The following is a 16,179-nucleotide window of genomic DNA, read 5'->3' as shown; positions in this document are numbered from 1 at the left end:
TAGTGAGAAGACAGCTGGTTAATAGTGCCAATAGCAGCTCAAAGCGCTGGACACACAAAACCCCACACAGGGAGAACACAGCTGGGTAACAGTTCAAAGAGCAGCTCAGAGGGATCCCCCGTTGCCCTCAGGGAGGGCAGAGCCCACCACACACACACAAACCCACTTTTAGGGAGAATGCAGCTGTTTAATAGCGCAAAGAGTGGATCAGAGGGATCCCCCGGGACGGCAAAGCCTGCCAGACACACACAAACCCACACTTAGTGAGAATACAGCTGTTTAATAGTTCAAATAGCAGCTCAGGAGGGCTCCCCGCAGGGTACACATGGCTCCGCGATCTGAGGCTGGTTAAATACAATCAGATTTTTCCAAATCATCCTTCCCAGGTTTACAACATGCAAGTGACCATGAAAATATTTGGCTTTTTTTATTTTTATTCATTCTTTTAAATTTCCGAACAGGCACTTACATGAGGGAGTTGGATTTGCTGTCGGCCGAAGATATCCGCGTTAGGAGTATCCTAGCATAAAGTACACAGAGTCTGCTTTATCAAAGTGCCGCAGTAATAAAACAGTTCTTACAGAAATGTAAATCAATTATTTACTTACTCATAAAGTAAGGTTACCAATGACACTTGCACCGGAGTTGAGAAGCCCTGGTTTAAAGGCCGAGTGAACAAGTGCAAGTCGCCTTCCCCACAGCAGGCTCTGGTTTGTGCCCAAGCCCCTCTGGAACAGCCCCAGGCTCTGCTGTGGACTGGGGAAGGCTGTGAACTCCTTAAAGCTACTTCTTCAAACACTGAATGCCCACGAGATGATAATAAAGACAAACAATCTGCTGTGCCAGGCAAGCATCTTAAGGTTTAAGGCTTGCCTGGTTTCTAAATACCTTTCCAGAAGACCCCAGAAGGCTGGTTTGCCCTCTCACAGGCCCAGAAAGAAGGATGCTCTTTGAGGGCGTGTTGCCTTTCCTGGCAGACAGTTATGGAGACAGACTGAGGACAGTGGAAGCACGAAGCCAGAAGGAAACACAGTTACACGGATTTGCAAAATAATCAATGTTACCAGCATTACTTCATCAATAAGAGGTAACTATGTTCAAATACTTCACCGCTCACCACCTGGAGGTGAACTCATGACGACATCTCCACAGTCACTAATTACTGGGCAACGAGCCCCCAAAAGTCTGGAGCGACTCAGGAGAAAGGCTTAGAAAAAATTGGTAGAGAGAACTGGGAGAAGGAGGGCAAAGATGCTTCCACTCTTTGCTACTGACAAACTCAAAGCCTCTTAGAACCCTTGGTGAGGCATCTGAAGGCTCCAGTTATCACAGTCACAGTGCATTGTACATGCAGCTTCAGTTAAACTCTGTCTAATGCAGTAATTAGGAGTCTTAGGACAAATTCACTGTAAACCTTCATTTTTAGTGTGATTTAGTCAATTGTGTCTTGCTTAAGTTTCAAAATAAAACAAATGCAAAGAAGCAACAATTGGAAAGAAACATGCAATAAACAACATGAGAAAAGGGAAATGCTTTAGTCTACACTGTAGAGGTGAGCAGCAAAAATCAAATACACCAGCCTACCATGCATGGAAATAACTAGATTTAAGCTTATGCATATCCAAGTGCATATAACATTATCAAATAAAAGTAAATGTGCAGTATAAAATAGTAGCTTAAGAAAGTTCCAGTGTTTGAGAAAGCACTTTATTTTAAATGTATATACATACTTGAATGTTTAACTGAAGAATGCTTTAGTAGTATGGGAAACGCAGCACTGCAAGATGAAGGAAGACAGTTGTAATGGGAATTTTGGCCTTCTTTTCCCACAGGCTGCTGCCATCTCTAACCTGCTGAAGCATTGCAAAGTTTTTCACCTTAGACCAGTTCACATTTCAGGCTGCTCAGCAGATGCTTGTGACTCTGGAGATTCAAATCGCTGGTGAAAGTTTGTTCGTTGTTTCCTCAGCTTCTCAGGAGCTTTTCTCCACAGAATTATTTCCTGTTTGAAGAAAAACTTGTTTGAAACCACCACTAACCATTCAGGCAGCAGCATCAACTATCTTAAGTTCCTGATAAACAAATACTTTGGGGAAAATAAAAAAAACCCAAACCAACAAATACACCACCTCACAAAAAACTCTGCATCTGCATAACAATGCAGTTCACATGACAGTAACAGAAAAACACAAAGTTGTCTATTTAGTTACTGCCTGAATACCTGCAGTCTTGAGCAGTCACCTCTTCCTTAACTATTCTACTCCCAACTTTGATACTATTAAAGGGTGTAAGAATTTTTTCTTCCTCCTTTTCTCAAAATCCAAAGCCATCACAGCCACTGCATCCTCCAGCTACCTCTTATCTTACATGTCTAATTATTACTGCCTTGTCTACTCTTTTAGAGGAAGATCCTGGTATAACCCACAGAGTGATCCTTTAGGCTATTCCTTTCCTCAGAATCACTTCATCTTTTGTAACATTTTCAGCTTTTATTACAGTTTTGCAGATTTGAACCTGGGCTAATGCTGAGAGGAGAACTCTCTGCAGCAGTTTAAGAAAACAAGCAAACCCATGTACCTGTAGCTCATTTTACCCACAGTATTTTGTACTACAGCCCAGATAATTCTGCAACAATTGCTATGGACCATACCTGCTGTTTGAAGTATCGTCTGTCTTCTTCATCCACAAGCACCAGATTTAAGAAGTACCTCACTGAAAACTTTTTGTTCACATCCCTCATTGTTGGAGTTGGGTCATAGCCAGCTAAGAATAGTCTTATAGGAATCGATTCACCTGCAAAAAAAAAAAAAAGAAACCTTAAATTAGTTCCTCAAAACTGGAATAATTAACACAGTTTCAAAAGACATGCAAAATAAAGGCAGTTTCCCAAGCACTGTCTGTGCCCCTTCCTTGGTTAAAGAAAAAGAAAACCAACACGAATGGAAATAAAATGTTAAAATAAACAAACAAATAATAAGCACCAAAAAACTCACAAACATAATACTAAGCACAGAGGCAAGTATGAAATGGAAAGTGGGAGCCCTTCCTCACTGCAAGCCAGGAAAGGCAGAAGGATCAGTATCTTGAACTCTCTAGAGCTGGCCTATACCACCGAGTCAGGTTTGATAAAAGGATCAGTCATAGAATTTCCAATGGTAAATAAGGATAAAAGTTACTAAGATCCCAAGTGAAATGACCTCAGTAAATAAAAATGTCTGCTTTGAATAGAAAAATCCACCATAATTCCAGCAACCTAAAGAGAAGTGTGGTTTCTGCAGGAAAAAAATAATTACCTAAGCCATCTCTTCTGCCCCAGATGTTTTAAATACAGTCTTAACACCCAATGCTCTCCCTTTAAACCAAGCAGTTACTTACCTTTAACTGGTGCACCATCCATGATTTCATACTTTGCAATGGTTTCAGTCTCTGTTGTGGTACTGGGTCCTGGTGAAACAAGTTTTATCTGTCAGAACACACACTTCAGGCTCAAACATCTACAAAGCTTGACCACACAATTTCCACGCTGCAGCATTTAAATGAACACAGCACTGCAATTTTGCCTTTGTCTTGCATGTAAGTTACACATGGTCACAGCAAGCTTACTGTGAAACACTATTACCAAAGCTCAAAATGCAAATGGGAGTCAAACACCAGTGAGAAAGGAGCACTTCAGCACCAGTTAGCCAAAGCTGCAACTACTGACTTTGCCATCCAGGTCTGTGTAAGGCTCAAATCACACAAGCTGCCATTTCATTTCTCTTACCAATTCCAGTAATCTCCTTTTTGATCAGCTGCAACTCCATGTGCTGAATTTTTATTCTCACTAAGAGGAAATAAATTTTTCCAACAATCACATCCTTTAAGTGATACCTTTAAAAGAACAGAAGGGGAGGTTTCATTAAAGAACACATGTAACTTTCACACCTTCTTGAATACAAGTTACACAGGCAGTTATGTTAACTCCTTGGAGCTCACTTCCCTGCTGAGCTGAGCACCTCAGCCACACCAGCATGACTAGAACATTCCCATCATTGCAGGATTAGTAAAGGAAGTGTTACAGTCATACTGAAAAGGCATAAACACAAAAATCAAGTCTCCAATATTTGCTGGTGACCTTCCTGTTAGTACTGCAGGCAGAACAGAAAAGTAGTTCTCAAAAAAGGCCATTGTGTCATCAGCATTTTAAGTCTCCAGAAGCCAAAGCTGTACATCAAATACCACACACTGCGCCCTTTTATCCTCAGCTATTTACCTAAATGTGTTTTGCTCTGACACTTACTTTGACTTGTTGTATTCAAACTCTATATGGAGACAGTCTTCAATGCCCACTTCCATTTTGATGGAGTTGTTCACATCTGGGTAGGTCGCGAGCTGGTGAACAATCAGATCATATTCCTTCACCAAGTCCGACAGCCGCCTCACGATTGTCACCTTGAGAAAATACCTACCAGAAAGCCCTGAGTTACCCACACTGACTCAGAATTACTAAGTTAGAGCCCCTGTGTTCTGAAGTACAGGCATTCTTTGAAACACCAGTCTACATTCTCATGAGACCAAGTAAAAAGAGTGAGACAACAAAGTACAAGACAACGCACTCAAATGTAGAAATGTGGAATTGTTTTCTTCAGCTGTGGGTATGTTGGTTTTTTAAAAGGAGAAACATGGACCATCTTCCCTTGATTAATTAGAAGACTTTTTATTTATACAAACAGTACTGATCAATTCCAAATTGAGTATAAAAGGCCACATTATAATATGATCCCAACAACTCCAATCAAGACACAGGTCCCCTTTAATAACCAAAAGGAGGAAGAGGATGCAGCATAATTGCTAAATTATGAATTTTCTGCACAGGAGGAAAGGAAAGAAGGTTTAACAGTTACAAACCTCAGTCTGACGTTGGCACCAATGTAGGATTCATATGGCTTTTCAACCTGCATGAATTCAAAGTCATAGTTTCTGCTTTGGGTCAGTTCTCCAGGTAAGGCCAGTTCTTTCACTAAGTTTACAAATTCATGGGTATTGCTTTTGTCATTGAAGAGTTCTAAGGGTAGGAAGTTAAAGGAAAACACGTTTCAGTGTTTGCTTTTAGCAAACAAAACTATCTGTGATTTGGCAGGAGCAGGTGGGAGAGTACAACAGAAACAATTAATTTAAAATACACACGTTTGATCAAAATGTTTTGTCCAGGTTTTCAGATTACCTTCAGTTCCAGCAACCTCCAGGAAGCATTCCTGAAGAGATAACTGCAATGAACGCAGCACATTCAAAGCTCCACTAGCACAGCTTTGTCTTTTAATGACAGTTTAGCTTCCTCTAATAAGCACTTCTTGCCTTGCATACTCTGTAATTAGTATTGCTTGGGTTTGACTTCCAGCATTTATTGCTGCAGGGACAAAATCCAAGCAACGTCAAGGCTGGCTCATTTAAGACAAGACAGCGATCCTAACTGGTGTCTTGCAGATTAACAGCACCTATCAAAGGGTTCTTTGTTACTACCAGTCTACATCTAATGGCTTATTATGACCCCTGGTCTAAGTCAGTCATTTAGAAAGCAGCTCTTGACACATGAGCGTAGACAGAGCTGTTCCACAGCAACAGAACCTCCTGTCCCCAGAGCAGTGTCAGTTGTCCATCCCTACAGCTCTGTCAGGCAATTCTCACTGAGAATTACCATAAATATTACCCTAAAAATCCAAACCCAGGCACTTTGGCATCTAAAAATAAGCTTCTCTACAATTCAAAACTGAACATCAGCAGTTGTTGGTTTTACAGACGAAGCTTTTCAGAAAAGAGTAATGAACCAAACACACCAATTCCACAGTTTATTATGGAAAATTTGGTAGAAACTAACACAAACTAGTAAACTCTTATTTTCTAATATGACCACAATTTATCTAAGATGTACCTGGTTTGCTACAACAAGGATTTATCTAATACAGAGTTTATTTACTGCTGCATATCCAAAACCTTTTGTGCCAGCCAGAAAACTGCATTCTGAAGAGCTCATTTAAAGTAAGTCTTTGACACTGAGTTAGTCTCAAAATACTGCAGAGATCACACTACTGGAGTCCCTTCTGTACTAAAAATATTAAAAATTGGAAGGATGCAAGAAAACATGGACAAGTACAAAAGGAGCAGCTTGAACCACTTCTGCATAACTCCATGGACTTCTACGTGGTAGCACAACAGAAAGGCCCAGAAACACACAAAGTTCAAGAGACAGACATCAAATTAAAGTTATTTAGAGAATTTATAAATCAGAGTAGATGAAAAACTTTATTATCATCAGTCTAAGGGTGCAGAGATTACCTTGACTGGTAAGAAGTTAAATATAGACTCCTCATAGTTCAAATCTAAGCAGACTTAGGTGCAGTCATAAGAAATTTACATTTTTAATGTCAATACCACATTATCTTGGTAAAAAGCACAGAGAATCTCTGAAGCATCAATCATGGTCTGTGTTAACAGCATAAAACAAGGTTTTAGAGAACCAAGTACCACAGAATTTTTAACAGTATTCTGCTATAAGCTGCCCCATCACTCCTTTTCTATGTCTCTTCTCTTTCAGAGCCATAATTAAAAGACCACAAGATTAGTTTTCAGAAATCTCTGGCGGTCATTAATCAAACTTTTAACTAGTCTGACACAGACTGAATATTCATCATTCTCCTTCACATGTATATCTCTCTCCCAATGACCTTCTGACTAGCAAAAATTAGTAGATCATTTCCTTTAAAATACAGAGGATAGAACCTTCCTTTGGCATTTATCATCCACTAATCCAATCAGGTTGCATTTTTTGAGCTAAACTGACAGTCACAACATCCAAGTTCCTTAAACCACAAGTGCCCAACAGCCCCTTTATAGCTTTAACTCACCAATTTGTCCTACAAATTCAATTCTAATTCCTTGGTGCTCTAGTCTCTTCCCATGCTTAAGGGAGACATTCACCTACCAAGGTAAAAAATAAAAAAAAACACAGTTAAATCTTTTCAACACTTTCACTCTAAACATAATCTCAGTCAAAATGAAAACATATTAGTACATGCCTATGAAAACTAAGACCTCTTCTCAATGGCCTTACCTGAGCTTGAAGGCAGCCAAAACAAACAGCTGACTATGAAATTAAACATCTCCAAGGCACCACTAAAGCAGTCAAGAAAAGTCTTATCATCCATGAGACTGAATTTAATAACCAAGCCTGAAACTTTTAAGTCGCAAAATTAAGAATCCCAGCCAGAGCTTAAGCAGAGTTCACAAAGTCAGTCGTGACCCTCTTGCCATCTTTGAAGGCCAAGAACTTCAAAGGATCTTCTGACGGTCACACTTGGAAGTTCAAAAAAGAACTGCCATGAGATGCATTCCTTGCAAGTCCAGTGAGCTTCAGTCCCTTCCTCAGCAGATTGCAGCTCAACATTGGTGTTGGAGAAGCCAGTGAAAAACAGGAGATGATAAAACCTACTATGAAGGCTTTCACTTGTGACTTTGAGTCTCACAAACAGACAAGAAAAGATTCCACAAGGCTAACTTTCTACTGGAGCATATAAAAATTAAGCATATACTTTGTTGTGATACTTTGTTGTGAGGCAACAACAACCAGAGAAGTTCCTGTGCTTTAAAGTCCAGCACATTGCCAATATCTGAGCAGGAAACAAACCACCTGAATAATCCATCTTTGTGGTGAAAAAACAGAAGGGGTGGAGGGAAGCTGACCAAAAAATGGCTGGTGTTCCAGACCTCCTCATCCCCCTGTGCTTGTGTTATCACGACTCAGAGGGCACCTCTCAGGTATCACAATACAAGCAAGCAGTGCTCCAGCCAGTCATCATCAGCTTCTCCCTCAGCTTCCCAAGTCTGAGGCCCATCTCATGGGAGTTTCACATCCCCAGAAGGAACTTTCTAGACAATCAAGGTCTTTGCATGGAACTGTCTCTCCAGGGCAGGAAGATGCCCAATGACAATAGTTCAGTCAAGATCAAAGCAGGTATTTACAAGTCAATCTCAGAACCCAAGGCCCAGCTCAAGCTGTCTGGAGGAAAAGGGAATGGTAACAGAAATACTCAGAGTGAGGAGGGGTCCAGTGAAATAGCAATAGCAAGATGTTCTTAAGTGCAACATTGAAAGTAGAGAAATCCCTCTGGCAATCTCATCTTCATGGTCTTTTTTCCAGTAAGAAAAACTCTTGTTGATTCAGCAGCCAGATGAACTTCATATGTTGTTCCTCTGATGCAATTCCAGAAACCACTTCAGGGCATGAAACACAGGGATATCTTAAGAGTATGCAAAGCAGGCTGACTGTGCCAGCCAAAGATTACTGTTACCTGTGCTGGACTGTGGAGTTTGCAGTTCAAGGGGAAGGGGAGTCAGGGGGATCCAGTTTGGAACAGTTTTCTCATCAGAAGCAATGACAGGCTTGCACATCTTTGCACAAAAAGCTTGTTCATAAACACAGGGTGACCAGAAACACATAAACAGCTACTGCTCAAAAATGTTCAGTTTTATCAGCTGCCTGAAAGGCAATGGCTAAAGAGACCACACAGAGCAACACAGTATTTCCTCTCTGAATAACAACACAAGCTGAAAATGCAGCTCTTACAGCAGTTTTTCATTTACCTGCTTATCTGCATTTGAATGTCAGAATCAGTACAGTAATTAACAGCCACTTTTAAATAAAAATTTACCTTTCCTGAAACAGATTCTCCATCGTAGAAGAGAAAATGCTTTTCTACTTTACCATCTTCTGTTTTGATTTCTGCTGGTTTTCGTGTTTCAGCATCATTAAGAACAACGTCAATCTCACAAACAGGAACAAAAAGGTTTCCAAGAAAACTCTGGAATAACAAGAATTCGATAAATTACTACAGAGTGGACATTCCATTTTAAATGTGATGTTCACTTGCAGCTGTGCACTATACACTGGGAAAGAATACTTGTGCTCCCGTGAAGTTACAAAGCCATTATGTAGGAGAGACCCAAGAAATAGTGATGACAAAGAACAGTTGTTCATCCAGCAAATAACTGAAATCATGTCAGTAACAAGCAGTGACAGCTCTTAAAAAATAAAACATTTATAAAAAGTACACAGTGTAATTACCATTACTATTACTAAAACCAAAACTACTAAAACAAAGTAAGGTGAAAAGAAACAATGGGATAAAATCATAGAATCATAGAATGGATTAGGTTGGAAAAGACCTCCAAGATCATCAAGTCCAACCCTTGGTCCAACTCCAGTCCCTTTACCAGATCATGGCACTCAGTGCCATGGCCAAGCTCACCTTAAAAACCTCCAGGGATGGGGAATCCACCCCCTCTCTGAGCAGTCCATTCCAATGCCTGAGCACTCTCTCTGCAAAGAAGCTTTTCTGCTCTCCAACTTCAATTTCCCCTGGCAGAGCTTGAGCCCATCGTGCCCCCTTGTCCTATTGCTGAGTGCCTGGGAGAAGAGACCAACCCCCACCTGGCCAGAACTTCCCTTCAGGCAGTTCCAGACAGTGCTGAGGTCACCTCTGAGCCTCCTCTTCTCCAGGCTAAACACCCCCAGCTCCCTCAGCCTCTCCCCACAGCACTTGTGCTCCAGTCCCTTCTCCAGCCTCCTTGCTCTTCTCTGGCCCCGCTCCAGCCCCTCAATCTCTTGCCTGAACTGAGGGGCCCAGAACTGAACACAACACTCAAGGTGTGTGTTCTCTTAACAAACAGAGCACTTGCAGCCTGGAGAGGCAGCAGTTCTTCCTACAAGCCCCTGAGCCCCACAGCTCTGCCTGCAGACAGAGGGGTGTCACAGCTGTATCTGCAGCACTGCCCCAGGCACAACGCTCATGCTCAGCTCACCACAGCACCCCCAGGCTCCAATCCTGACCAGCACCAAACACGGGACCCTCGAGAGATCATCCTTTGACCTCGCACAAAGACTTCTGACAACAAGCTGCAAAACGTGTTAGTGCCTCTATGGGAAACTCCACAAGATTAGTACAAAAGCCAACACTTTCCTCCCAAGAATTAGGCACTAATCTGCTTTGATGTACCAAAGCAGACAACACTTCACTAATTCAACACTATTTGGGGATTTTTTTGAGAAATTACACTGTGTTCTCCACGAAAACATCTGTTTCAACTGGATGAATTTGGTTTACATGAAACAGTCTGTCCTGGTTTCAGCTGGAGTTCATTTCTTCCAGAAACAATTTCTTCTAGAGTTGATTTGTTCTCAGTAGCTGGCACAGTGCTGTGTTTTGGATTCAGAATGAGAACAACCTTGATAACACACTGATATTTCAGTTGTTGCTAAGTCGGTTCTATCCTAAGTCAAGGACTTTTTTGTGTCTCACGCTCTGCCAGTCAGGAGGTGCACAAAAAAGGTGGGAGGGAGCAAAGCCACGAGAGGTGACCCAAACTGGCCAAAGGAATGTTCCACACCTTAGAATGTCCTGCCCAGGGTACAGACCAAGAGAGTTACCCAGAAGAGACCAACTGGGGTCTGGCATCAGTCAGCAGGTGGGGAGCAATTAGTACTGTGCATCACTTGTTAGTCTTCTTTTTTATTATTAACTATTATTATTTTATTTCACTTCATTTCAATTATTAAACTGTTCTTATCTCAACCTACAAGTTTTACTTCTGCTTCTCCTCCCCATCCCAGCAGGTGCTTTGCTGCCAGCTGGGGTTAAACCACCACAGTCATGCTCACTTCACCAATTTAACACAAAACAGTGAGTAAGAACACCATCCAAGACATTCTTGGGGACCTGAGGTTGGAAATGCAGTATTAACAACAACAACAAGCCCAGAGGAAAGTTTGATCTGAATGCACTGCTAAGCAGTGCGAACATTTGATTGACTTTGTAATTATCACTCCAAAGACACGGTGCAAGCTGGAGCTACAGGACTCACACAAGACTAAAATGACTGTATGTGTAAAGACAGGAATCATCCCTAATTTAATCCACAAAGAGGTATATAACTAAGTGAAATCCAGTTGTATCTACTTCACATTCTGAAGGGCAAGCAACAGCAGCAGCAGAAGACCAACAAGGTAGTCAGACACAAGACTGAAGTCATGCAAGTCTCTGCCAAGCACAGATTTGTACTGACTGCCAAATTTATTTTTTTAACACTGCACACCAGAACCATTACTGATTTTTTGCTCCTGGGGATGGGCAAGAGAAAAAGAAACAAGTTCCAAGAAGAATCTCAAATTTTAAACTATTTTAAACACAGGATGCTTTTGAGCACGCCCACATTTTTTCCTTAGAAACTCTACTCATTTTCCAGATTAGTCTTATACTCTCCTGAACTAAACAAGAGGGTCACCACCTTTAAGCAAACAAGAGGCTCTCACGGTACCTTATCAAGCTGTACCATGAGTTAAACAGTCAGCCAGACCCAACCCCAGTAACTCTTCCCAGGGGGCTGTGTGTGAGTATCTCAACAGTCCCCGGCTCCAGATTAGCGCTGATCTCCTCCAGGGAGGGCAGGGACACAGGGAATAAAGAAACCAGCAGCTGGTATCTCCCCCAGTTGCTGTCGAAGACACTGCTGCGGGGAAGCTATGCAAAAACAAGAAGTATTTTAAGCCGTCATACGGCTTATTATGTTACAGCTTCAGAGAAAGCAGACGGAGAACAGGAGCTTTCAGAACCTCGCCGGACGCCAGGCTGTGCTCTCGGGTTTATGCCAGGCACAGATTCTGCCACATCGGGGCCAAAGCCCCACAGCCTTCGGTCCGTCAGTGTGAGCTGGAGCTGCTCCGAAGGGTTTGTGAGTCTCCCTGCAGCCGACACAGAATGCAGAACCCCCACCCTGAGCTTCCTCCCGAGCCCTCAACAGCTCCTGCACACCCAAGAAGAGACAAAGCCAGCGCCACGGAGCCCGAACACCCACAAACACGAAGTGCCTGGATCCGGAGGGCTGGCTGGACCGCCCATGAAACACGGCTCGGAGCCCGCCAGGCACGGCGCGGCCGCCGCTTCCTGCAGGGCGCGATCCCGAGGGATCCACCCGCGCCCTCAGGGCCGTCCAGGCGGGGCACGCCGGGCCCGGGCCCGCCGGGGACACGCGGGCACCTTTACCCACAAGCAGCACCGAGGGCCTGCCCAGCGCCCGGTTTGCCGAGGGAGGCAGCGCGGGCGGAGGCACCGCCCTGCCCAGGCCGCCACCGCCGCCGCCTCAGGCCATGGCGGAGCGGCCCCGCGCCCTCCTGCCCCGCGGCCACCATGGTACGGGCCCCTCCGCCCCGCGCCCTCCATGGTACGGGCCCCTCCGCGCCCCGCCCTGCCCCGCGCTCACCGTGGTACGCGCCCCCTCCGCTCCCGGCACTCACCATGGTACGGGCCCCTCTGCCCCACGCCCACCATGGTACGGGCCCCGCCGGCCCCGGCACTCACCATGGTACGCGCCCCTCTGCCCCACGCCCACCATGGTACGGGCCCCGCCGGCCCCTGCACTCACCACGGTACGGGCCCCTCTGCCCCACGCCCACCATGGTACGGGCCCCGCCGGCCCCGGCACTCACCACGGTACGGGCCCCTCTGCCCCACGCCCACCATGGTACGGGCCCCGCCGGCCCCGGCACTCACCATGGTACGGGCCCCTCTGCCCCACGCCCACCATGGTACGGGCCCCGCCGGCCCCGGCACTCACCATGGTACGCGCCCCCTCCGCGGCCCGGCTCCCGCACCAGCACCAGCGCCCCCGGCCGCGCGCCCCTGGTCATGTGACCTCGCTGCCCCGGGCCACGCCCACTCCCCCCGCGGCCACGCCCCGCCGCACGTGACCTCTCCCCCCTCACCCCCCCGCTCCGTGCCCGCGCGGGGAGGGCGCCCCCTGGCGGGCGGGAGGGGCAGCGCGCGCCGCTCCCCTCAGGGTACCACCGATAAGGGACACCCACTGCCCGCGGGGTAACTGCGGGGTTTATCGCGATACGCGATTAGCCGAGGGCTGTCAGGAGAGGCACCGCCGCTGTGGGACAGCCCCTGCCCGCGGGGTAACTGCGGGGTTTATCGCGATACGCGATTAGCCGAGGGCTGTCAGGAGAGGCACCGCCGCTGTGGGACAGCCCCTGCCCGCGGGGTAACTGCGGGGTTTATCGCGATACGCGTTTAGCCGAGGGCTGTGAAAGTGGAGGCGGCCCCCCAGCGCTCAGAGGGTTGGAGTTCATCCCGCCAGAGCTCGGTGACCTCCCCACAGCGCAGGCTGCGCCCCCACCGCTGTTGTTCCCCCCCGGTGGGATGGCCGCCCCGCGCAAACACAAAAAGCCAGTTCAGACTGAACAGCAACATTTTAGTGAGCGAAAGCAGTGAAGACGTTAAGGCAAAGTTTTTATTGATGTGGAGTTGGTTTAAAGCCGCTTGGTGGCCGTCGGGTCAGGCTGTGGGGAGGGCTCGGCGGGGCAGCAGCGCATGGGGGCCGTGTCTGGCCCTACAGCAGCAAATCCTCCTCCGACAGCCTCTCCTGGAGCTCAGTGCCCCGCGGGCCCTCCAGGGACACGGGCAGCTCGGCCTGCGAGAAGCTGTCACTGTCACCCAGCCCCGACCCCGAGGCTGGTTCTGCTCCCACCGCCGCGTTGGATCCCGAGCCGGACTCCTCATCCGAGAGAGGGAAGATGTCACCCAGCTCCTGGTACCGCCTTATCCTGAAACGCAGAGCGGCGATTTTATCTCTTAAATGAACATACCAAAGCCTCACGCTGCCAGCTGACAGGCATGCTGTGGCAGGACTGTCAGTTCAGAAGTAATGGGCATTTTTGGGTGCTGGCATTAATGACAAATGTGTGTCAATGAACTTACAGGGACGGGTCTGCCATGGGAGGAAGGATCCTGTTGGCTCCACCGGTGGGCAGGTAGAACCAGGGCCCCTGCTCCTCGATGCAGTTGGCAGACCAGTCGTCAGGCCGGCACTTCACTCTCTTGTACCTTGCCCTCTGCATCGGAGCACCTGATGGAATCAGCCATGCCTTACTCACCAGGACCACGATGTTACTCACCAGGTCCTATTAACTTTATGAGCACTAGCAAAGCTTAAAGAAGCGGAGGAAAAGTAATTTGTGTAGCCTTGATTGCTCAACCACCAAAAGCTGAACTAACCCTGAAGGACTTTTCTTAAAATGGCTACTGATACCCCAAGGGACATCTTTGCCATCAGAGACATCGATCACATCTCTCACACAGCACCAGGAAGCCTGTGGAAAATCCCATGGGACACCACTGCTACCACAGCAAGGTTCAGGGCATGGCACATCCCCAGGTTCCTGTGGGCTCAGCTGCCTGCAGCTCTCCCTGAAGCTGATGGAGGTATGTGAAAATAATGTGAGAATCTCTGGGGCAAGGCACCCAGCAGAGAGCTGGCTCATCTCTCCCTTCCTCTGTTGGCTCCAGCTCTGCCCCTTCAAGTTCAATGGGATGAGTCTTGGTGGGGAGGTCAGAAGCTCAGGGTGTGCCCCAGGAGCAGATCTGGGGTTTACATACACTCTCAGAGCATGTCACCAGAGGAGAGACAGTCCTGGTGTCTCCTTGACACTACAGGGTTTTGTAAACCCACCTTTTCAGCTGTGGTGCCCCCCAGGTGCCTGATTGGGGCTGTCACTGAAATGTGGGTCTTCAAAAAATACCAAAAAGCTAAAATAAGGACCACACAGTAAAGATAAAAGCAGTGGCATTTTGTCCTTCCCCTCAGCCTCATGTAATTAATTTTTTCTGAAGCCTCCTGGTGCATTCTCCACCTGTTGGCACTTCATCTATTTCTGTTTCTGTAATTCTGTCATTTCTCTGTAATTACACTTCTCTATTGCCCTATATATTTCCATAGTGTACTGCATGACTTTCAGCAACCTCCTACACTCTTCTGGAAGAGAAAAAAAGATTTCACCGGCGTAATTTCCTGACGCTTTTAGAGCATATTCCTTCTCCATACTTATTCTCTTATCATATTATTAATGAGGTTTTTTATAATAACAGTGGCAACAAAATAAACAGCTGCAGCTGAAAAATTTGCAAATAAGCAACATAGAGAATGCAGGTTATAATCCCTCAAAGATCAGCCTCTGAGTAGTAACACATAATGAGACCCTATCACTATCACAGACATTGTTTGTGGACAGATTTTACTCTACATGTTTGAAAAGCATTCTCTCTCACAAGAAATAAATCCATGGGGCTCTTGTCACCATAAATAGATATTTCCTTTTCATAGTTTTGGTGCTGTGTGTAGCAATACTGTACCAGATAAACCGTTTAGTTTCCTCATACTTACAAGTAGTTTCCTTTCCCGCTCTCCCAAGACAGCAGACCATAGGAGTTATGACATGAGAACTGTTACATGCTTGGTCTGTAACTACATAACTGAGTTACAGCACCAACCAGACCATTATGAAAGGGACATTTAGAAAAATACATACTGAAATAGACTGAAAATATACACTCATACAACATCATACTTTATGAAGTCTTTTCTGATAAGGGCTGGGTCACTGAAATGCTCCACTTCCAAAAAGCACCTTTTCTTACCATTCTCCCTCCCGAAAATTAAATGTTAGCAAAACAGATTTTCTGAGTAGATCTCATTACCCGCAAAAGAAGCCCAGTTTGAGAAATTCAGAGGCTGCCTGTTTGGCCTACACTGCATAGCCCAGAAAGCGGATTATGGAGAGAACAACCACCCCGTTTTACCTTGTGCTGTGTATCCCACAAAGAGGATTAAACAAATAGCCAGGAAAATCCTCCCGTTACATCTGATAAGGAGCTGCATTTTGGCTGGCATCCCTCTGCTCGCAACCAGCCTCACCACAGCTCACACTTCAGAAATACGGCGGAGCGAGGAGATCGACTTTTAGAAAAGGTTTCCAAAACCCCAAACCCAACCCATAACCTGCGTCACCACTTCCTGACTGACGGGAGCGAGACATCTACAGAACAGCCCAGAGCTCTGGTCTCCTGGCCTTCATCACTCCAAATAAAAAATCCCCTCTGCCCTTATCCCCAGCCTTGCCCGAGGAGAAAAGCAAACCTGGGACCCACCAGCCAGACTGAAGGCAGTGCTGCCGGCAGCTTGTGGTCCAGGCCATCCCACCCAGCCCCTGCCCCATTCTCAGAGAGAGCCAGGGCATTCGCTGTTTTCTCCAGAGAGAAAAGGCAGTGCTTCATTTTCCCCAGTTTTCAGTCAACTGCATTCCTGCCCTTGCAC

At 46.0% G+C, this 16,179-nt stretch overlaps 2 protein-coding genes across 4 annotated transcripts; both read right to left on the bottom strand.

Annotated features, from left to right (window-relative positions):
- Positions 1-264: 264 nt before the first annotated feature.
- VPS26A (VPS26 retromer complex component A) lies at positions 265-12,744 on the bottom strand. 3 transcript variants are annotated; one of them, XM_071563862.1, is made up of 9 exons: positions 12,643-12,744; positions 8,685-8,834; positions 6,882-6,954; positions 4,888-5,044; positions 4,280-4,444; positions 3,764-3,870; positions 3,376-3,444; positions 2,651-2,793; positions 265-2,002 (listed from the first exon to the last, which is right to left on the bottom strand). In XM_071563862.1, the coding sequence occupies exons 1-9, from the start codon at positions 12,643-12,645 to the stop codon at positions 1,889-1,891; spliced, it is 981 nt and encodes a 326-aa protein (XP_071419963.1). In that variant the 5' UTR covers positions 12,646-12,744; the 3' UTR covers positions 265-1,888. The 3 variants fall into 3 exon arrangements, with proteins under 3 accessions (XP_071419963.1, XP_071419964.1, XP_071419965.1); XM_071563863.1 differs by lacking the exon at positions 12,643-12,744 and adding an exon at positions 12,387-12,395; XM_071563864.1 differs by lacking the exons at positions 8,685-8,834; positions 12,643-12,744 and adding an exon at positions 7,083-7,745.
- Positions 12,745-13,302: 558 nt separating this feature from the next.
- On the bottom strand, positions 13,303-15,840 carry SRGN (serglycin). The gene is made up of 3 exons (XM_071563612.1): positions 15,666-15,840; positions 13,788-13,935; positions 13,303-13,633 (listed from the first exon to the last, which is right to left on the bottom strand). The coding sequence occupies exons 1-3, from the start codon at positions 15,754-15,756 to the stop codon at positions 13,420-13,422; spliced, it is 453 nt and encodes a 150-aa protein (XP_071419713.1). The 5' UTR covers positions 15,757-15,840; the 3' UTR covers positions 13,303-13,419.
- Between the last annotated feature and the right edge of the window lie 339 nt (positions 15,841-16,179).

Source organism: Pithys albifrons, chromosome 9, assembly GCF_047495875.1.
Source record: "Pithys albifrons albifrons isolate INPA30051 chromosome 9, PitAlb_v1, whole genome shotgun sequence".
NCBI lineage: Eukaryota > Metazoa > Chordata > Aves > Passeriformes > Thamnophilidae > Pithys > Pithys albifrons.
Note: the sequence above shows the minus strand (reverse complement) of the source record. Positions and strands in the feature narration are given on the sequence as shown.

Bases quoted from the DNA above. Each gene is read 5' to 3' on its own strand.
- VPS26A (XM_071563862.1), bottom strand. The intron at 6,955-8,684 runs GTAAATTTTTAT...TTACCTTGGTAG, and splicing joins GAGAATCTGTTTCAGGAAAG to GTGAATGTCTCCCTTAAGCA. The intron at 3,445-3,763 runs GTAAGAGAAATG...TTGTTTCACCAG, and splicing joins AAAGGAGATTACTGGAATTG to GACCCAGTACCACAACAGAG.
- SRGN (XM_071563612.1), bottom strand. From the start codon at position 15,756: ATGCCAGCCAAAATGCAGCTCCTTATCAGATGTAACGGGAGGATTTTC. The intron at 13,936-15,665 runs GTAAAACGGGGT...TGATTCCATCAG, and splicing joins TGTGGGATACACAGCACAAG to GTGCTCCGATGCAGAGGGCA. The intron at 13,634-13,787 runs GTAAGTTCATTG...TCTGCGTTTCAG, and splicing joins CCCATGGCAGACCCGTCCCT to GATAAGGCGGTACCAGGAGC.